General features: G+C 40.8%; 1 protein-coding gene across 3 annotated transcripts in view; it reads right to left on the reverse strand.

The window, feature by feature from the left end:
* PTGFR (prostaglandin F receptor) overlaps window positions 1-11,196 on the reverse strand; it is a 59,019-nt gene extending 47,823 nt beyond the window's left edge. The window contains exons 1-3 of one of the 3 annotated variants that reach the window (XM_061121561.1): window positions 10,912-11,196; window positions 8,605-9,472; window positions 5,808-6,042 (exon numbers count right to left, since the gene is read on the reverse strand). In XM_061121561.1, the coding sequence (XP_060977544.1) occupies window positions 5,959-6,042; window positions 8,605-9,402 (882 nt within the window). In that variant the 5' untranslated portion in view covers window positions 9,403-9,472; window positions 10,912-11,196 and the 3' untranslated portion in view covers window positions 5,808-5,958. Of the gene's footprint in view, window positions 1-5,807; window positions 6,043-8,604; window positions 9,473-10,788; window positions 10,880-10,911 lie in introns of those variants that run through there. The other 2 variants (XM_061121559.1, XM_061121560.1) reach the window with 2 other exon arrangements.
* Between the last annotated feature and the right edge of the window lie 12,125 nt (window positions 11,197-23,321).

Here is a 23,321-nt window from a genome sequence, read left to right on the forward strand (position 1 = left end):
ACACCACCCTTATAGCAGAAAGTGAAGAGGAACTAAAAAGCCTCTTGATGAAAGTGAAAGAGGAGAGTGAAAATGTTGGCTTAAAACTCAACATTCAGAAAACTAAGATCATGGCATCTGGTCCCACCACTTCATGGAAAATAGATGGGGAAATAATGGAAACAATGAGAGACTTTATGACTTTATTTTTGGGGCTCCAAAATCACTGCAGATGGTGACTGCAGCCATGAAATTAAAAGATGCATGTTCCTTAGAAGAAAAACTACGACCAACCTAGACAGCATATTAAAAAGCAGAGACAATTACTTTGCCAACAAAGGTCCGTCTGGTCAAAGCTATGGTATTTCCAATAGTCATGTATGGATGTGAGAGTTGGACTATAAAGAAAGCTGAGTGCTGAAGAATTGATGCTTTTGAACTGTAGTGATGGAGAAGACTCTTGAGAGTCCCTTGGACTGCAGAGAGATCCAACCATTCAATCCTAAAGGAAATCAGTCCTGAATAATCATTGGAAGGACTGATGCTGAAGCTGAAATTCCAATACTTTGGCCACCTGATGGGAAGAACTGATGCATTGGAAAAGACTCTGATGTTGGGAAAGATTGAGGGCAAGAGGAGAAGGGGATGACAGAAGATGAGATGGTTGGATGGCATCACTGACTTGATGGACATGAGTTTGCGCAAGCTCTGGGAGATGGGGATGGACAGGGAAGCCTGGCATGCTGCAGTCCATGGGGTCACAAAGAGTCAGACACAACTGAGCAACTGAACTGAACTGACTGACTAAAATCTAAAATGATACCTTTTACATAATCCAATTGTCTCTGTCTCCTCTGCCATCACACCTAGCCACACTTCACTTTGGCATTTCACTGTCTGAATTTAATTTGGGGGTTCAATAGCTTAGCAGGAGTGAGAAAAACCACCACCTCCCCACCTCTGGATAAAACCACAATTGTACCAACTCCTCTGTGGCATCACCATCCTGACACCCAGCACTGACAAATTTACCCAAACTTTGAAAGGTAATATTTGAAAATATCAAAAGGCAAATTTCTCCTATTGAATGAAATTCTCTCTGAACACAGTTAAATGACATTGATAGACCTGGTAAAATCTGGTGCGGCTATGAATGCCTTCCAAAGCAAATATAAATGAAATGCCTTTTATACACCTCCTGTAAGAATAAGACTAAGCAAATAAAATTAAAACTGGCAACCCAAAGAGATTCGGGGCACATCAACATCTTGAATTGTGCTTCAAATGTTTTGGGGCTTAACTTAAAACTCCAAAGCACATTAAGGCAGAAGACTTTCAGATCCATGATGGTATAAATTTAATCCACATGTGTCTGATTCATTTACACTTGAAGCATTCAAGTAATGTTTTGTAAGTGCCGTCTCAATGTCTATGACATCTCTGGGCATTTTTATGTCTTTCTCCTTAAAAAACAGGAAATCATGCTTTGGCAAGAGTAAATAAACTTAAAATACCAAAGTATTACAGACCACCAAGCACAACTAAATCAACAGACTTTTGTGTAAGTTCTCAATCCAGCAGTGTCTTTTTTATAATTAGATTGACTTTTGCTGGTCCAATTTTACACCATTCATTTCCATGAAGGGAGATGTTATACTCAAATATGAGTTCAATTCCAAAGGCCTATAGACAGCTCAACAGATTTACCAAATCACACTGTAAAGCTATGTGTAATATACTTTATATTGAGATAACGTGTGAATAAATGGACTTCTAGAAGAGGGTCCTAAGCCAGATTCTGTGGGAAACAGACTTTGAGACAGTGATCTACATGCAGAAATTTTTCTGAAGGGTGTGAGGCGATGAGGAAAGCAGGATTTGGCAGAAGGAGGCGCAGAGCTGGAATGCAGTTACAAGTTCTGAAGGGCACAGGACCCTTCAGAAATGTCCCACAGGAGGCAAGGGTGTGCTTTAGGTCCCCACACCCACCCATCACTGTCCACAGAATGACCAAAGAGAAGGGGCACAACCACAGACAAGGCAGTGCCCTTTGGCTGAGGGTAATTTCCCTGAGGGGAAAACTCACCCCATAGGGGATCCAAGTGGAATACCAGTGTCTACTAGACAAGGCTGTTGGGATTTTCTGAGAATTAATCCTCTGTGAATATAAGACCTACTCAGTCTTTTAGTCTGATTAGCAATACAAATTGAGCCATATATTCACTCAATCAGCTAGCAAAGGCTTGAGGTAAGCAAACTCATTTTATAGGGAAATTTCAACATTTACTATGGAGCTTTAATTTATGACAATGTACGACCAGTGTCTGTAGGTCTTACTCAAAGAAATTTTCTCCTCCTGTGTCCTGAAATAATCCCCTCAAAGATAAAACACATCTTGGAGAAAAACACATCTTGGAGAAAAAAGTTCTGCACGTAGAGAAGAAGGCAGTGCTAAAGATAATAATGGGGCAAAAGTAACTTTGAAGAAGTTGTATCACCTAGCTTTTTCTCTTTGCCATTGATAATACACATTTGATACCTGGTTCCTTTTCATTCATTCATTCAATAAACATTGGTTATGACCTACTTCTTGTAGAAACTAAAACATAAGCCAGCAAATAGCTCTTAAACGCCAAGAACCATTGAGACTAACAGAGGAAACTGACATGTAAACAACATAACAAAATAATATCAATCCCAGTTTATCTACGAACTTCTTTCAGATTGCTGATGAAATTCCTAAATTCTAGCACCAGACTCAAATTACAGAATGTTCAGGATTCTCCAGGATGCAATTCTAATACTCCTGGGAAACCTCTGAACACACTTTCACCTCTTAGATCTCTCCAATCCAAATCCCAATCCACAGTTTTGAAGTATACCCAAGGCCAACCAATCAAGTCCTGACCCCATCAGCAGACTGAGTCCAAAGTGGAAATGAGAACCACTACCCACTGAGCGCTCATTTACATTAGATTCATTTAGAAAATACTTATTGGGCCCAACTCTGTGCCAGCCATTGGTCTTAGAATTGAGGACACAGCAATAAACAAGGTTCCTTCCTTCAAGGAGCTTACATGCTAGAGTCAGAAGCCAACAACCACCAAGTAAGCAGATAAGTGTATCCCATATTATCTGATACTGCTAAATGCTATGAGAGTAAATAAAGCAGAGGCATGGAATAGAGAAGAGAAGGGTTACTTTCTAAGACAGCCTGGTTAGACAATACGGTATTTAAGAAAGGAGTCAGGGAAGAGCCACATGGAAGTCAGGAGGAGAGTACTCCTGGCAAGAGAACACCAAGGCTTCAGGCTCGGGATGTGTTCCCAAATGTCCCGTCCAATGGAACTGTTCCTCTGCCAGCTCCTGTCACTGACTCCACACCACATACTTCATGTCCACCCAAACACAAGAGCAGCCTGAAGACCATCATAGAAACTACATTTAACTATCTCTAAAATGTGCCTTATCTTCTGGATATGAATTTTGAGTTGTGTCTGAGTTGTTTAAGAATTTCATAAAAGTGGGGTTTCCCTGGTGGTCCAGCGGTCAAGAATCCACCTGCCAGTGCAGGGTATGTGGGTTAGATCCCCAGTCCTGGAAGATTCCACATGCTGAGAGGCAACTAAGCCTGTGAGCCACAAGTACTGAGCCTGCGCTCTGGAGCCCAAGCTCTGCAACAAGAGAAGCCACCACAATGAGAAGCCCACACACCACAACTAGAGAGTAGCTCCTGCTCACCACCACTAGAGAAAGCTTGCATGTAGCAACAAAGATCTAGTGCAGTCAAAAATAATAAATAAATAATTTTTAAAAGAATTTCATAAAAGTAGAACCCAAGTATTATCAGTCCTTTCTCCAAACATCATCATTGCAGCTTCCACAATCTAAACCAGGGAGCACTCCCACTTCACAAGGGAAACCAGCTAAAACAATTATCAACAATATCACCTCTAAATTAGTAGCAATGCAAGAATAGCCAAAAAGATCTGACATAAAGTTATAAAACAATCCAGTTTGTTTTTAATTTTAAAATGAAGCTCATTCAAAGTCCTTTATTTGGTACAGTGAGATCCAATGATGGATTGGTTAATTGATTTTTTTAGTTTGGGAAGTAATTCAAACAGGTACACATTATGTATGCAAATATTTATACATTTCCACATTTTCATTTGAAATATGTAAATGTACATCCATTCACCATCTTTTTGCTGTAGAGCCAGGTGGAGAGGACACATACACAGATTGTCATTATACAGTTTTTACACATGATAATGAGGGCCAGCCTCTCAAAGAAAGCAATCTTACTAATAGTCAAAATGTTCTATTCTGTTGTGTTATTCCACCATTTGCCACTAGCCCTGTAAGATCTGGTCTTTATGACGCCAATACCTTTAGCAATTCAGTAGAATTCAATTAACCATTCAGTTATTTGATTTATATCTGACAAACATCTTAGTGACCAAATGTTTAACTACATGACTAGAAATACTAGCAGAAGAGTAAAAACCTTAGAAAAATTAAAATCAAACTCTATGTATGAAACAAAACACATTTCTTGGGTAAATTCACCTATATAAGTTATCATTTTGCTCTTCATATACTTTCCAATTCAAATTGATCCTTCCAGTAAAAGACTGCTAAAGTTGAACTGTGTCATAACTCGACAGTTGCTCACTTACGGAACAGATTAAAAATTACCATTTGGTTTCAATATCTGCTTAATTAACTTACCTACAGAACTCAGAACCCACATTCTGGTAAATCATTTCCCATCTCTTGACATTCATACTACTTAAGTTACAGTCAACCAGTCAACAAGTATTTATTGCTCTGCCAAACTAGTGAAATAAGTATAGGAATAATAATAAGTTCTTTTTAGGATTACATAGTCTAGAAATGGAATGTTAAAAAGACTCACTACCTGAAGAAAGACAAAAGTAAAGAATATTAAGGAAATGTTACTTAGAAGTGCTGGTAAGTGTCTTCTTTTTCCACATCACTCTAGAAACATCAGAAAAATATCTTCAAGGTTTATTTATTAGGAAAAAGTGGTTCACCTAAGATGCATGCAAGACAATTTTATAACGGCCATTTGACTCTCAAAGATTTTTGTATTAACTTGTTGCTAAATGGAATTGTAAGTTAGTCAGTACCTATTGCATTTCCCTGTGTTTTTCAGTTGGGATTGTAATTAAATGAATTTATATGAATTAACAGTGTTTAAAACTATAAAATTCAGATATTGAAAATTTTTACAGACATTAGCAAGTTACACTTTAAGCTAACATTATGATTATGTTTCTAAGTATCAATTCCTGAAAATAAGCATATACAGACACACACATACACATATATTCCTCCTTTTGTGGGGGAAAAAATAGGGAATTTTTAGGGCAGTGAAACTATTCTGTATGATACTGTGATGGTGGATACATATCAACATACATTTGTTAAAACCCACATGCCGTACAGCACAGGGAGAACCCTAATATAAACTGCAGACTTTATAATGTACTCATATTGGCTCATCCATTGTAACAAATGAACTACATCAATGCAAGATGTTTATAGTAAGGATTACTGGGTGTGAATAGATGGAGACATGAGGAGGTATGTGAATTCTATGCTTTCTACTCATTTTTCTGTAAACCTACAACTACTCAAGAAAAATAGAATCTACTAAAAGAGATTTCTAACAAACATCATGATCATCTTACCTTTGTATTAAACTCAATCATCAAGATTAATAAAGTATCCCCTTTTTCATCAGCCACAAGTTTTAAAAGTTTTAGACATTATGCCAAAGCTATTGATAAGTTTTGATGCAGTAAATCCTGCCAATCCCAGACACCAGCACCTGCATTACTCACTTCCTCCTTTCAGTTTATGCATGCACCGGTACCCTTATTCCAGTTTGAGGCTTGAAAAATGACAGTGAACACAGGTCAAAGACCGTCTGCAGATGTTCATTCAAATTCAACATTTCATTCTTATCAGGATGAGAGAAGGCACAGTGTAGAGTAGGGCATTGACCTGGAAGATGTCACAATTATAGCGCATCTGTGGGAATTTAGAAGCTCAGTTTCAGAGATATGTTTTAAACATTTAGAAGCTTCTAAAATGTAGGGTGCAGAATGATGGCTCAGTCATTAACACCTATGCAGTTCCTCCTGGGCATTCAGAGGATAAAGGAAAAATGGTTCTATAGGGAAATCAGTGTTGGGTGTTATTTTGTCATTCCCAAGCTAGGGTTTTTCATTCAGGTTCCATTTAGAACTGTCTGAGGGCCTTAACAAAACAAGTAAGGCACTTGTTATAAGTCACATGTTATAAATCCTTTAACCAGAACTTGCCATGAAGACCCAAGACTTCACAAGAGAAAGAAACTAGGAATGCAAAGAATGCTTGAAACAACTTAAAACATCAATTCAGCATGGGCTATCTGTGGTAGACCTACTACCCATCTGATGCAGAAACAATTTTCCACACTAAAAAGCACTTTAGAAGTAATGATGCATTGGGGTCATAAGTGTAGCAATAATTCACAGTTAAATAGAACACAGACCTCAGAAAATGTTTCATAAAAATAAAATTATATTTCCACTAGGATATATATTCAAGATATTAACTAAATTGCAATATCTATTTTAGCAGTAAAGAAAACCAAAACTTCAGGAAAAGAAATTAGAGAAAAACATAAATTCAAAATACTCCTGGTTAGGATGAAACTTTGTTACCTTCTATTTTCTGACAGTAGTTAACCTAAAACTCCTTGCTCAAAGTCAAAAGCCAAAATTAAGTAGAATTTTAAGGGTGACTGGAAAAAAAAAAAGCAAAAACCAAAACACCAGTGATTAGCCCAGGGTTACCTGTGTCTCATTAAGTTCACTACTTCATGGTTTTCAGGCTTTCTCCAGAGCTTCATTTTTACATTTTCTTTAAATATTTTCAGCTACCTCTTTTCTCCCTTTCTTAGCATTCCCTTTCCAACCCTCAAATCAGTCATTTTACTCAGACTCACTTTTTATTTTAAAAAGCTACTCTATTTCAAGTTTAAAAGAAAAGGAGAATTATTCTAAGGGAATTCCCCTTGTCAAGTAGCATAAATTAAACTCTCCAAGAATGAACACTGAAGGGATTCCAAGTGTTGCCAGAACTTTTCTCAGCTATTCACATTCAAATAACTAAACTATGAGCTCAGATGAGACCCCCAAGTTGGGTTCACCTAAGGCCTCCTAAATTAACAATAAGCAAGCTTCGACATGTTGACTTGCCATTGACAGATGTAGCCTATCCTCCACTAGATTGGGCACCTCAGACCAATTCCAGAATACTGTGTAAAAAATACTTAAATGATACAATTCCAGTAGTTAAATTCAAATTGTGAGGAAAAAAGAGGTATAGAAATAAAGAAATATTTTAAAAGCAAGAAATCCTTTTGCAGAGTAAAATTGACTACCATAGGATCTATCTGCAGCAGCAACTCTTAAGACTTCTGTTCACCAGGACCATCAGGATTGTTTATTAAAGCTCTACTGGCCACAATTCTTAGACAATGAACCCACAGGGGCCTAGAGAAACTGCATTAAAACAAGCAAGAACAAGCACTTGCATATCACTATGCAAGGTACAACCGACCATGACCTTTGTGTTATGGCTACCTTTGTCTTAACACTTTTGCCTTACCTCTACCTGAGTATCAGCTGTATTACTAGCTTTGAATACCAATCTGTTTCCCCCTTGGTAAACAGAAAAAGGAATGGAAATAATCTTTACTGCCATCAGTAGCTACATACACAAGGATGTTTTTTCTCTTTCATTGTGTGTTATCACCTTTTCCATCATAAACAGTTGCACAGAGTTATGGCCATACTTATCAATCACAAGTATTTTTTTGTCTTCTATTTAGAAAGTCATATAAATGATTTATGTTTGTTGCTAATTCTTTAACCTTAGCCTTCATTTCCAAATAAAAATACCAAGATGTTAAATATAGCTGCTGGAAAAAGAGGCAATGAAATGATAAGAGAAGATTCCTTGGCTCTCATATCCCTCCCTGCATTACTATCATCCTCGGTTAATGAACTAGAGATTTCTTTACCTGATCTACCCATTGAGGTCACCTGCACGATCCAACTATCTCAACTCATCACTTCCCTTTGCAAACTGAGACCTGGTCATTGTGTGTTGGAAGAAGCCAATCTATAAATCACAAGCCCGTGTGATTTTCTATCAAGACGTACTGGAGTCCATTCCAATATTGTTTTATAGTCATTTTTTCACATTTTAGAAACTAATCATATTCAGTATATTAAAACTGTCATTTCTGCAAAAATTACTTTATACCACACTGCAATAGGTAACACTATGGTTAGAATTGTTTAGTGAGAATATTTCTTTTATTTCCAGGCTTGTGGGAAAATAACCATGTGTCATAGTTAGCTTAATTCTAAGCCAGAGATGAGAACTAAAATAAGTTCTGAATAGGAGTAAATTCCAGCACTCAAAAGATGAAACAGCATTGCCCATCAAGACTAACATCTTTGAAAAAGACAACAAACCATGTATTGAATATGGATTAACTGAAAAAAGCAAAAAATTGTCAAAACCACAGATCCTTACCAGAAACGGACTCCAACAAATGCAGGAAACACACATTATACCCAGAAGCTGGATGACCATTTCAAAGTGATGAGACCTGCCTTGTCTGTGCTGCTGACTTCTAAATTTAACTTTCAAAAGTGAAATTCCCGTGATGGCATTGCAAACAAATGAAACACCCAGGGCTAGGAGCCCCAGAAAAGCAAAAAGTAAAAGATAAAACCTATCTTCCCAGTCTTTGATTTGATCTGTTTTGTAGAAACACCAGGTCCTCGAAGCTTGAATTTTATAGTCACGATGCCCAAGGATGGGCAGCAAAGCTACAAAAATAGCAAAAAAGCACACCCCACTCAACATCATTTTAACATGTTTGGTTGTAATTTTTGTAGAGTGAAATATTGGTTTGGTGACTCCAATACATCGCTCAATGGCCATCAGACTGCCTAGAAAAAGTGGGCACAGACCAGAGAACACCATGCAGATACCAAAAATACTGCAAAGGATATTTGACTTGTCAAAGTAGATCCAGTCTTTATCAGAAGCATACACAAAGACCGCTATAGTTCCATTGATGAGGTGCCCAAAGAAATCTGTGATCACTAGAGCACTAGCCAAAAGCAAAAACGATGACTTGTACTTCTGTCTAAATCTCTGGTATGCCTTCATGAGAATAGCAATGGCAAGGCTGTTCGATAAGATTCCCACTGTCATGAAGATTATTGAAAAAGATATTGAAAGGTCTTCTTCCAGTTGGCAAGTTGTATTTGAAAGGAGCTCAGATGCAGGAGACACTGACTCTATAGAACTGTTTGTGGACATTGTTGTGGAGATAAGAACCGGCCACTCAAGTCATCTCCCTCTCAAGAGTTTAGGCTTGCAGTCCAGAGATCTGTAGCATAAAGACAGAGAAATCATGAGCCCTGGAAAACTGCTCATCTGGCATCCCAGCACCCTATGGTGGGAATCAGATTTATCCAGCCTATCAGGAGCCAGGTTGCATCATGCTGGAAACAACACACATCTGCCTGGGGTTCCACATCTCATTTTCAAGGTAAAGAAGCTACCAGAACTGAGACCTCTTGGTTAACTTCTGTGTCTGCTCTGCCAATGAGCACCTCCAAAATCTCCTCCTGACACTTCACTGACACCCTAAAACTTCAGATTTACCAAGTCACTTAACAAGACTAGATTTAAACCCAACTGAGTTTTTAAAAGTGTGATAGTCTATTCTAATAACTAAGTGACGGTTTATACTTTTTGCTTTTTCCTCTGATGAGCTTTGCCCCAAAAGTGTAGATTATTCCTTTGGGAACTATGTCTGTTTGTCAGGCAGACAAAAATCATCATCCCCAAATTTTGGGAGGGTGCAGGGTGGAGCCGCAAGCGCACTGACGCTGCACGGGCTTCTCTGAATAAGTTCTGAATTCGAGCTAAAACTATGTGATTTAGCTCAAATAACAGCAAACCACACACCTCAGTGACCCATGGAAGGCTACCACCTGTGCAGAAATGCAGGTGGGTGACAGCAAGGGAAACGACCACCCTCACTGTGGGCACTTCTGCCTCGATGCTGCTGATCTTAAGTTACAGCTTCAGGGCAGCAATATCCAAGGCGAGTTATTCATTTGTAGCTCTTTCCCTAAGGCTTCCTTGGTAGCTCAGACGGTAAAGAGTCTGCCTGCAATGCAGGAGATCTGGGTTTGAACCCTGGGTCAGGAAGATCCCCTGGAGAAGGACATGGCAACCCACTCCAGTATTCTTGCCTGGAAAATCACATGGACGGAGGAGCCTGGCGGGCAACACCCCATAGGGTCGCAGAGTCGGACACGACTGAGTGGCTAATACACACACAGCTCTTTCCCTAGTGAGCTGAGACCTGAGTCACAGACCCTCTATGCCCACCCCCGCCGCCACCCCGCCCCGAGCTCTTTCGGCCGGCGTTTCCCCAACAGCTTTCCCGGAGTTTAGGAATTCCGAAGCCAGCCTTTCCTGGGACCGGCCCAAGCGGGGCCGCCCCGGTCTGCCCGCAGGGCGGCCGCCTCCTCCGAGTCTTACTCACAGCGCTACTTTCGCCCGCTGCTACCCCAACGCCCCCAGGCCTCTGCTTGCAACATCCTTCCCAAACCTCTTAACTGGCTGAAACTTTCTGCGATTGCTCAAACGCCAGAGGGCCGGTCTCCCTCCCACCCCCGGGGCGCCAAAGACCTGCGGTGATCCGGATGTGGGGGTCGAAGTGTCGCGGGCAGGGAAGCGAGGGTTGAAAGGGGATATTTTCCTTCACCCGTTTCCCTCCTCTTAGACCCTTTCTCCCGGGTCCCAGTCGCGCACCTCAGAATCCGGACGGGTCGGTCTTTCCTCTGCGACTGTATCCTTAGCTGGGGGCATCTGTTCCAAACGTGTTGGCCAGCGCAGGCTCAGGTACCCTCGGGTGCGGCTGCCTGTCGCCGCCCCGGGCGTCCGAGAGTGGGGTGGCTAAACCTCAGCCGGCTTGAGCATCCGGAGACCAACGCGTGGGAATCTAGCCGCTAGAGGGGTGGTGACCTTGGCATCCCCGGCTGCGGGCAGGGCTCTAGGCGGAGCAGAAGGGGGCGCCGGCCCGTGGGCCATCCCGCGCCCCGCTCTGCTTCGCCGCCGCCGCCGATGCCGCCTAAGCGCAGCTCCGCGCCCGCGCCACGGCTCCGGCCCGGACTCGCTCTCGCCGCGCGTCCGCCCGCGCGCTCGGCCAGCGCGGAACCTGCCCGCTGCGCGCGGCTAGCCGGGTCCTTTAGCACCTAGCGGCGCTCGCCGCCTGGGCGGGGAGGAGGGCGCGGTTGACCTCCGCCCCTTCTTCCCCGCCCCTTTCGCCTTGAGCCGGACCCAGAGAAACTTCAGCACCGTGCTCAGATGCTACAGCCCCCCTCCTCAGCATCACTACGGCCCTCTTAGCTGCCCGACCACTTAGGGGAAAGTTTTGTTTTAAACTCATTCTCCAGCTAAAGGCGCCATCTCTACGGCTGTAAAAATAGGAATCAGGAGAGCCGAGGAAAGCGTGCAGACAGCAGTCGTGAGAGCGTATTGAAACTGTCAGATTGTAGTTTGCCGACTGTTCATCCCAAATCCAGCTTAAAAAGAATAAGCCAGGTACAAAGAAAGAGATGGTGCATCTGAGATGGTGGGCTTAGGGGCCGATGTCCCCAAGAAGTGAAAAACATTCGGGCCACGTGTTGTCAGTGGGAAGTCGCTGCCTTAGGCTTCGCTGTCCCTTAGAGGACTGGACTGTTTCTAGCTTTCTAAAGAAGGTGAGAGGGGAAGGGTGAGGCGTATTCTCGCAGGACACATGCAGATAAAGCAGTAACATTTTAGTGATTTTAAAAGCCCAATGGTGAGAGAATTTCTAGTGGTGTGTTTACTCAAAGAAACTAATAAATTTTGCTGAAATCGTTTCATAATCAAGTAAAGAAATATCCATTAGGAATTGTAATTCGAGTCATTTTAATGTTGTAACCGATTTTTGCTTATATTGTTTTGATCTGTACCTATTAACTTTATGTCATCTTCATAGTTTATGGAAATGTATTACTGATCTTTGCTGTTTTTGTCAGTAAAATATTGCCACAACTTATGTGAAAAACCAATGCCACATGGAAATAAACCCTCTTTTCTCTGTTCTAAAATCAGAAGGGGCCTCTAAACTCCTGGAAATTAAAAAGGACCATAAAATGAGATAAATAAATTAGCCATTAACTATAGAGAAGAATGATTGCAGTTTTTTTTTTTTTATTGCAGTTTTTCTCTATGGTAGACACTGAGTTTTTTTTTTAATGATATGATCATAGCTTGTAAAATAAAGTATTACTCAGGTAGAGTCACTTGAAAAATCTGGTTAATCAAATATTCCAGTTAGTAGAGAATAGTATGTCTGAATGACCAGTGTCCAAAAAACAACTATGTAATAAACCACATGGAAAATGTGAATCACACAGAGCACTATTCTATCCTTTAGTGATTAATATCACTTGATCACATTGGATACAATTATCTATTTACTTACGCCTCTCCCACTGAACTGCATTTCTGCAAAGGTCTTATTCATCTCTCCATCCTCACCTAGGACTATCCTCCTGGTCACTTACTAACATTGTTTGAATTCATCGGTGGTACAACCAACATTCTAGGATCACACTTCAAGATCTTAAAGAGTCCCCATCTCTCACTGGCACAGCTCACTAACAACAGCTACTTAATCTGCTGAGTGAAAAACAGAAAATTCTCACGAATGCCATTTCAAGTCATAATGTTTATTATGTATATTTAAAACATTATTAATTTATTTTTCAAAGTGCTAGATAAATCCTATTTTTTTAAAGTACCTACTTTGAAAAAAAAGTGTCTACTTTGCATGTATTCTTGGAGTTCTATTTTTAGAATCCATTCCTTAATCAAGAAACATTTCACCTGAATCTTAATAAAAGATTCTAAAGAACCTACATCTCTTCTCAAGATAGAGTATATTAGTATCAGTAGAGAAGGTACTAACTAATATGGAAGAGTAAATAATTAACTAACGACTCTTAAAAGAAAAAAATACATATCTGGCCTTATTGCACCCAAATCTGATCCCTATTCAAAGTTCCCAATGGCAGCCTCTGACTGCTTACATAAGGAATTGCTAAGTCACTTTAGTCGTGTTCGACTCTTTGTGACTCTATGTCTAATAGCCCACCAGGCTCCTCTGTCCGTGGGATTCTCCAGGCAAGAATACTGGAGTGGGTTGCCATATCCTTTTCCAGGGCATCTTCCAGACCAAGGGATGGAACCCACGTCTCCTGCGGCGCCTGCATGGCAGGCGGATTCTTTACTGCTGAGCCACCAGGGAAGCCCCAGTGTGAGGAAGAAGTGCTGGCAAATCAGCAGATGAGAGAAACAAACAGATCAAAAATTAGTTGGTGGGTGAAGGGGGTGAGAGATGGTGAGGGGGCAGGTGGGAAGGGGGTGGTTGATAAAATTCTTCTGAAAAACAGTAGTTGGTATCATTACTGCTGAGAAGCAGACGCACGTAAAACTCAACTTACACATTCATTCAACAAATTTCTTGAGTGTCTATTTTGCATCACACACTGTTTCTAAGAAGCAGAAATACAGCTGTGTGGACAAAGCATCCAAGCCCCTGCTCTGGTGTGGCTTTGAAGTGAGGGAGGGCACTTACTTTTGTGGCGCCTATGCCTAAAACCTTCATGTGATTTGGTGGCTTCCCTTTAATGGAGCCAAAGCTGATGTCAGCCTGTCGACAGGAGATAACACGACAGGTGTGGGCTTGGCAGTCACGTTCATTCAGGATTAGATGCAGAACACTCTGCTCAGAGAAGTGTGCACATTCTAATTAAAGTCAGAGAAACCGGGACTCAATGACACTGAGGACAGAGTAAAAACTCCATAAAAATTAAAAGGCGTGTTGGAAGTTGATTTTTATAGTTTTAATAAAACTGTCTAGGAAAACTTTTCTGGAATTTACCATTGACATTCATGCTAGAAACTATGTCCCAGTTTGGCAGTAATTAAAATAACAACTTCTTTTTTAAAAAAAATTATTATGTAACTCTTTGAAGCACCAAAAGTAACATATGTAATGCATTTGTAAGTTGTGAATTATTATATAAAATAAACACCCATGTACCTACTATCTAATTTAAGGACTATGTGGATTTCCTAGGGCTGCTGTTACAAAGTACTACAGACTGGGTGGCTTAAAAAACAGAAACGTATCTTGCAGTCTGGAGTTTAGAAATCCAAAATCAAGGTGTTGGCAGGGTTAGTTCCTCCTAGGGGCTGTGAGGGAGAATCTGTTTCATATCCCTGGCATGGCTTCTGATGATTTGCTGGCAGTCTTTATCATTCCTGGATTTTAGATGCATCACTCCAATCCCCACTTTCATCTTCACATGCCATTCTCTCAATTTGTCCTCACATGGTCATCTTTTTATAAGGAGACCAGTCATATTGGATTTGGGACCCACCCTACTCCAGTATGACCTGATCATAATCAATTACATCTGCAACAACACTATTTCCTAATACAGTCACATTCTAAGACACTGGGGGTTTGGATTTCAATTTATTTTGGGGAGTGTAGGGGGAAAGAGTCATTCAATCCATTGCAAAGGCTATACAAGAACATTACTAACATTGTTACATCTATCTTCATGTTTCTGTCTCCATTTCATTCTTCTGTATCCCTCCCCCAGAGATAAAGGATATAACCACTATCCTGATTTGTATGTTTGTCATCATTCTCTTGCATTGTATTGTTTTATTACATAAATATGCATATGAACCAATGTATTATTTAATTTTCCTTGTTTTGTAACTTAATCTCCTGTAACTTGTTTTTTTAACACAAGATTTATAAGATTCACAGATACTGTTGTATGCAATAGGAGTTATTCATTTACAAAATTCTACAGTCACAAAAATTTGGGTATCCAAATTTTTAAAATATCATCCTGTTAATGGTTATTAGGATTATTTCCAGTTTTCTGTTCTTAGAAAATAATCTACTATGAATAATCTTGTATTTATCACTTTGTGTAGGAGTTTCTCTAGGACATATACCTAGAATGAAATCACTGGGTCACAGAGTTTGAGAATGTCCAACTTTCCAAGATAAGGCTGTGCCTAGGAGTTTTCTTTCATATTTGTGACAACACTTGGAATTGTCTATCTCTTTAATTATTACCAACCAGATGGTTGTAAAATAATATCACATTGGGACCTAAATTATATTTCTCTTTGCATTCCTGTCTCTTTTTCTGTGAAATATCTGTTTGTCTCTTTTGTCCAAATTTTTATTGGATTTGTTGTCTTTTTATTAATTCTTTATGTGTTCTAGATACTAATTCTCTATCAGTTGTAGAGACAACATCTTTTTCTAAATCACAGCTTGCCTCTTCATTTTCCCTACTCTCCTTTCTTCGCTAGCGTTGTTTTACACAGTGCTTTACTTAATGTGATCAAATTTCAAGATCTTAAATCTCATCTTTTATGCTGTACTTCAGCATCTTTTCTGTCACATTTTAAAAGCCTTTCCAGAACCTGGATTATAAGATATTCTACTATATATTTTCTAAACATTCTAACATTTGTGCCATCCACATTTAAGTCTTTAATCCTACAGATAATTATTTTTCAGTATTTGTGAAGTAGGAATCCAGGAAGTTCCTCTATACAGATAACCAATATTTGTGGTGCCATTGGTAAATAATCTCACTATTATGGGTTGCATTGTGACCTTTAAAATTCATATATTGAAGCCCTAACCCCCAGCACCTCAGAAAGTGACCTTATTTGGGGATAAGGCAGGTAACCAGAGGTAACCAGGTTAAAATGAGGCCATCAGGATGAGTCCCATTCAATCTGAGTGGTATCCTTATAAAAGAGGGAGATTCAGAGACAGAGACACGTACAAAGAGAACACCACGTGAACGTGAAGATGGCCCAGTTACAATACCTGCCATGGAAAGAGGCCTAGAACAGGGTCTTCCCTCACAGCCCTCAGAACAAATCAATGCTGCCAACAGCTTCATCTTGGACTTCCAGCCTCCAGAGCTGTGAGACATTTCAGTTGTTTAAGTCACCCCATTTGTGATACTTTGTAATGGCAGCCTTTACAGATTTGTACATCCTCCCTTCCTCATGAATCTCTCATAGACCAAGTTTTCATATATGCATGGGAAAATAATTATTCCTTGACAGAACTACTATACTCATTGGGTTCCACTGGACTCTGGTTCCCCTGGAAAGTACTATTTGGGGAGTGCTATTGTTACCCTTAGGATAAACTGAATTTTTTAAGGTGGTTTTCAAGACTCTTCTTAATCTATGTTCCTACTTCTGCCATGAGGCTTAACTCTCCTTCCTCAGCCCTAAAACTCTTTGCCCAGTCACACTGACATCCTCAGTTCCTACAACCTGTCCCTTGGCCTTCTGCCACCACTATCTTTAGTAATCTTCCTTCAATCTCTCACACATTGCCTGATCCCTATTCAGACTCCAATGTTCAAAAATTAGTGTGCTTTCTGTACATCATGCTAACTGCACGTCTGTCATTGCCATTGTATGTCCAGCACTTTGCACATGCTGTGGAGGTGCTCAGGAAAGAATGAATGAATGAAGGGGACATACTTCAGAAGTGGAAATCCGAGCACAAAGAAGTAACTTGCCTGATTAGAGTGGCAAATACATGTGACAAAACCACATCTATCTGACCAAAAACCCATACTCTCACCAACTCTTCGTATGGCTTCTGGGTTTACTAGGACATAAAGTGCTGTCCTTTATGCACAGTTTGTTGCTGCTAAGCCTACCACCAGAAGGGCAGATGCCTGTATTGTTTTCCTTTTGGTACAAGAAGTTTTGCAATAATCCATCTACATTCTTTCACAAGATCCAAGACCCACAATGCCACTGTTCCAGCACTTATGCTTTTGTTAACTCTTCAAGACAGGCAAAATGGAAAATCTATGTGGTGAAAAGAAGGGAAAACTTGGAAGGAAGCAGAAGAGAAATGTATTGATTTTCTGCCCTTTGCCCAGCACTGTGATGGGTTCTTTAAGTGTACACATCAATGCCACCAGGTGGTTATTCTATCCTCATTGCACAGAGGAGAGATGAGGAAGCTGAAGCCCAGAAAAAAAAATAAATTCTTTGCCCAAGATTACACACCTATGCTGAAAGGGAGGTGCAGATCAAACCATAAAATACTCAGCAATTTCTGCTTCATTCAGGGATGGGGGCCAGTGCAGATCCTCTTAAATCTCCTATCCATCCCCACATCTCCCCATTAGCCTGGACCCTGCTATTGGCTACTCCCGTGGAGCTCTGGGTGTCTATCACCATTCACTACTTATTCTACACATGTACTAGACTCAAAGTGAGCAACGTGTTATGCTAACAAATTTTGAAATGCAGGGATCAGGTAGCCGCTGTTTCTGCCCTTAAGGAGCTTAAAAATCTAGACTGGCATGCTAGTTCTTGTTCATGACCCCCTGTTTTTTTCCCTCTTCATTCCATTTCATCTTCATCCTTTTCCAGGATTCAATTAGCCCTCTTCATATTTTTCTTCCTGTCTTATCTGACTTCAATATTTCATATAGATATCTAGGATCCAACTAAGAAGCAAATTTAATCCACCCAGTACCCTATTATCTTTAAGTGGCCCCTGAGCAGGTGAGACACAAGACATACAGTGTTTGACAAAAGTGAAGTGACGAGGACAAGTTTGCACCAGGGAAGAGAATGGACCAGACACAGCATCACAGAAACTCCTGAAGGCACTGGGGACCACAGACAGGGGCCACAAAGGAAGACTGTTTTGCAAAGAAACTGCCACCTTCACTTTTTTCTGCATGCTTGCATATGAAAAGATATAGGATTTACATATATGGAGGTCTGACTGTGTCTCAATGATAAATGTTTTACATATATATTAAATTAATTTTTCCAAGAACTCTATTTAGAAAAGGCAAAACCATGACCTTCACTTTGCAGAGAGGTAATTGAGGCACAGAAAGATTAAGGAGTTAAACTGCTTAACACAGAGTGAATTCAGTACCTGGTCTGCCCAACTTCTTGATCCTAACTCCTAGCCCAACTGCCTCACTGGCAGCTAAGACACCCTTGCACGCTGTGGTCTAACATGCAAGGTTTCCCAGTATTGGCAGCTGTCACAGAATGTCCTTTTGTGGCTAAGCGGTTATCAGGGGTCATCTTGATTCTTTATCTGTATTCAATACTTGTCTACAATTTTCTCATGGATTTTACTTCAGTGAAATTTCAAAACACCCACATCCAAACCCAGAGCAAATCTGAAACCACATCAAAAGATCATGAGACCATCCTTGCCAAAGTAAAGAAAATCCCCCTTAAAAAGAAACACTAAAAATGAGTCCCTTGCTGGAAGAAGAAAATATTGATAGATTCACTTTTCCCCCAACTTGGCACAAAGGAGAAATTACTTTCTCTGAAAGATGGAGCTGTCTCAGGGGTGTAAAAAAAATATCCAAAAGCTGAACTCAAGTAGGACTGCCTGCTTCACCATGCAGCCAGTGCCATCTTGAAATTTCTCAATCACTTTAGCTTTGAATTGTGTATTTAAGTAAAGTCCAATGAGACAATGGAGCCTGCACCCCCAGCTAAGACCTCTAAATCTGGTACACACCCACATCCCCGGGATGGGCTTCCCTGGGATGGGTTCTTGGCCACCCAGTCCCCTGTCCCAGACCTCAGCCAGACTCCATCGACACCCTCACATGATAACTGCTGCCATTCTTCACTGAGGAAGGGGCCTGGCCATGAGATTGGGTAGGGTGGGCACAAGGGTCACTCTTCACCAAGGAAGGGCCCTGGCCATGAACTTGGGTAGGGTGGAGATAAGGCATCTCGGGGCCAAGCGTGGCTGCTACACTCCCACTCCAGGTGAGCTTATCTGGGCCCAGGCAGGGCAGGCTTCTCACCCCCTCATCCAGCTACTGAGCACATCTGGGCACAGAGGTTTAAGATCTTCACATGCTCAATGGCTCAATCGTGCCCAACCCTTGTGACCCCATGGACTGCAGCCCATCAGGCTCCTCTGTCCATGAGATTTTCCAGGCAAGAATACTGGAGTGGGTTGCCATTTCCTTAGGGGTCTCCCATCTACTATGAACTAAGGCCGTAGGCCCATGGAAATAGGGAGCCACCTGGTTCAACCCCCCTGGCCCAAGCCCCCTACGGACACTGCACATGGGTCCCTAGTTTGATGGGAGAAGGAACCCAGTAGCCATCAGGCTCAAGCAAATTCACACACACCTCAGAGACACTTGAGTACCTGTGAGGGTTTTGTATTGGCCCCTGTGCCCCAAGGGCCCCTCAAAAAGCTCCAGTCTGGGGAATTTTCTCTTCTTCCTTCCAAGTCTTTCTCATTCTGTCTTGAGTTTGTCTCTGACCAGCTCAAGGCAGCCTTGAAGGACAAGCCACAAAATAGAAATTGTGTAATTTTGGTGACTCCACACCCAAGTGAAATGTGATATTTGCATTTGAATTGGCATTGCACAATATAGAAAGGAACAAGAAAATTCATCCTAGTAGTCTAACATTTTAATTTCTATTTCTTTAGAACATCAAGTAGCAAATAAACAACACCATGACAAGTCCAGAGAGAGACCAAAGGGAAAAAATTTATGTTGTAGTATTTTTAAGTGTACTTTCCCCCTACTTTTTACATTTCTTTCTCAGTTTCCACACATCAAACACTGGATCCCAGTTTTCTGGGTTCCTCTAGGTTACAACATACAATCAATAAACATTTGGTAAGTGAATGAATAAATTTCTATAACAATTTTCCCTTATGGCACTAAAAACTCTCTACCTGCTAAACTGACAGCGAGGTTGTGTCCTCTGTATTTTTGTATTTCCCTAAAACTCAGCATAATTCCTTTGTTGATGATCATTACAGTGTATTGAATCACCACATACACTTTTATTTTCCCTTGTCTCAGTAACTGTATCTCTCTAGACATTTAGACTGTGTCTCATCTAGACATTGTGAAGTGGAGATCAAAATTATAGGCTGAATAAATAAAAACGAAAAATACTCTCAAATTATCCAACACACAAAACAGAAAAAAATTGAGAGGAAAAAATCGTTCTCAGATGGAATTGTGCAACTCATTAGCCATCTTCTCCACAACTTGCTTCCTACCCAGGCAAAGCTGAGGCATCAAGTCTCATTTTTCTAAAAGCCAGTTAGAACTTAGGGTAATATGGTTGATGTTGTTTCCCCTCCTATTATAAAATTTTTTTTAATCAAACTGAAAGTTGAAAGCTCCACATGGTCATAAATTTTTTTTAGTTCAAAAAAATCTTGGCTCTCAGATGTGACTTCTCCAACAGTAAGAGGCTCTCATTTTGTGAAAGTGTCTGCCAGAACCAGTTATCACTAACCAGAGGGAAAACACTGCTGTCAGAACGCGGTGTCCTTGACAAACAGAAACAGTTTCTCCACACATGTTGGGAGTTTGTCTTTGCACATCATCATAATTGAGAATAAATCTTTATTCTCAACAGGACAATCGTCAGACAGAAATGTCTCCCTTTCCAGAACATTTCTCCTACACAGTGAACACCTTCTGCATCTCCATCACAGCTGATGGTCTAAGCACAACTGAATGAGGCTGGAACTTTGTCTCAAAATGTGAACATTCTCCTGATATTTCTGTTCTTTTTAACAATCCCAAATATCCAGTGGGTCAACATATTAGCCATTTGTGATGCCCCCTCTCTCCCTACTCCAACAATGGCTCAACATGCCAACTTAGTCATCAATTTGTTGATTATCTTAGACAAGTCACTGGACCCTTCTGATCTTCAGATGCTTCATCTACACACTGGAGAACAAGAGGCAAGGGAGAGAGAAAAAGAGAAATGGCAGGGCTAGAATAGTCTTTAGGATTCTATGTTGATGTTTAGTCACTCAGTCATGTTCAACTCTTTTGCAACCCCATGGACTGTAGACTGCCAGGCTCCTCTGTCCATGGGATTTCCCAGGCAAAAATCCTGGAGTGAGTTGCCATTTCCTCCTCAAGGGGATTTTCCTGACCCAGGGATCAAACCCGCATCTCCTGTATTACAGGTGGATTATTCACCACTTAGCCACCTGGGAAGCCCTAGGATTCTGGATTAGTTCTCCAGAAAAACAGAATAAATAAGGTACGTGTGTGCTTGTGTGCATATGTGTATGTGCACATATACATTACAAATATATACAACACTCATATTCAAATATATATCATATATAAGATATATATGACATATGTATACTTAATATACTACATGAGTATTCAGCCCACAGGCAGAGACTCAACAGAACCATGCTCCAGTTTGAGTCCAAAGGTAGACAGCTGGGGAATCCCCTCTCACTTGGGGAGGCCTGCCTTTTTGTTCTATTCAGGTGTTCAATGTATACACACACACACATAGAGCCTAGTGGCTCTCTTTCTCTGCAGAACCTAATACAAAATCCTAATCCTACTCTTTGACCTCAACATGAGAACAACCATTCCATATACCAGGTGGGAGGTCAGGGCACCAGCATCTGGATAGCACTCCATACAGAATATGAGTCACACAGGGAACTAGAGGACAGAATTAAAAAACTAAGGGGAAAGCCATTTGTAAAGACTAGGTGAATGTAGTGGGATTAGTGGAAATCAGCTCACTGGACATGCAAGTGCCTAGGACTCATCCCACATACTCCATGGGAAACTCTACTCCAGTTCCCCTTGGCTTGTGATCTGAGTCCACTGATAGCTCCATCAGGACAGGCCCAGGAATCTGCTAGAGAAGATTCTAGCAAGGACAGACACACCCTGCTAATTCTACCACTGGCTTACACATTTATTCAACAAACGTTTATTTCTTTAGCTTGAACAAAGTTCTGGGTGCAATGATTTTAGGCTTTCTGGAGTGAGTTTGCCATCCAATTAAAGCTAAAACTTAAGTGGGCAAGAGACCTTTGATAAAACTGGCATGATAGTCACCACCCAACTATAACTTGAAGAAGAAAGAGAAGTTGAGTTCATAATCCACATCACATCTGCATGTTATCTCAGAATTTAACTACATCAGGGTGTGGTATAGAAAACACACTGGGTAAGCCATGCTGCCACTGAAAGCCTGAAGGAGCTTGGAATATGAAACGAACCACTGGTCCAGGATTAGACTGGCCATCACTGTGTCATTGTGCCTTCAACTTGCCAAGAAATCTCCTCAAGTGGTCAGTCTAGGCTGTTTGGTCAGGAAGGCCTGAGGCTGACACATCTAACTGAAATTTAATTACCTCTGCCTCATATATAGATTCTACCAGTTTCAGATACATTAAATTCAGACATCAGTTCAGTTCAGTTCAGTACAGTCACTCAATCATGTCCGACTCTTTGCAACCCTATGAACTGCAGCACGCCAGGCTTCCCTGTCCCCCATCAACTCCCAGAGCTTACTCAAACTTATGTCCATTGAGTTGGTGATGCCATCCAACCATCTCATCCTCTGTCATCCCCTTCTCCTCCCACCTTCAGTCTTTCCCAGCATCAGGGTCTTTTCAAATGAGTCAGTTCTTCACATCAGGTGGCCAAAGTATTGGAGTTTTGGCTTCAACATCAGTCCTTCCAAAGAATATTCAGGACTGATTTCCTTTAGGATGGACTGTTTGGATCTTGCTGTCCAAGGGACTCTCAAGAGTCTTCTCCAACACTACAGTTCAAAAGCATCAATTCTTCAGCACTCAGTTTTCTTTATAGTCCAACTCTCACATCCATACTGGAAAAACCATAGCTTTGACTAGATGGACATTTGTTAGCAAAGTAATGTCTCTGCTTTTAAATATGCTGTCTATTGTACTTTGTACTTTATAACAATAACAAAATAACTTAACAAATGAAATAAAAGTAATACTGTGTGCTGTATTAATGGAAAAAAAAATATGCTATCTAGGTTGGTCATAACTTTTCTTCCAAGGAGCAAGCGTCTTTTAATTTCATGGCTGCAGTCACCATCTGCAGTGATTTTGGAGCCCAAAAAAATAAAGTCTCTCACTGTTTTCATTGTTTCCCCATCTATTTTCCATGAAGTGATGGGACCAGATGCCATGATCTTAGTTTTCTGAATGTTGAGCTTTAAGTCAACTTTTTCACTCTCCTCCTTCACTTTCATCAAGAGGCTCTTTAGTT

Source organism: Dama dama, chromosome 20 (genome assembly GCF_033118175.1).
Source record: "Dama dama isolate Ldn47 chromosome 20, ASM3311817v1, whole genome shotgun sequence".
Classification (NCBI taxonomy): Eukaryota; Metazoa; Chordata; class Mammalia; order Artiodactyla; family Cervidae; genus Dama; species Dama dama.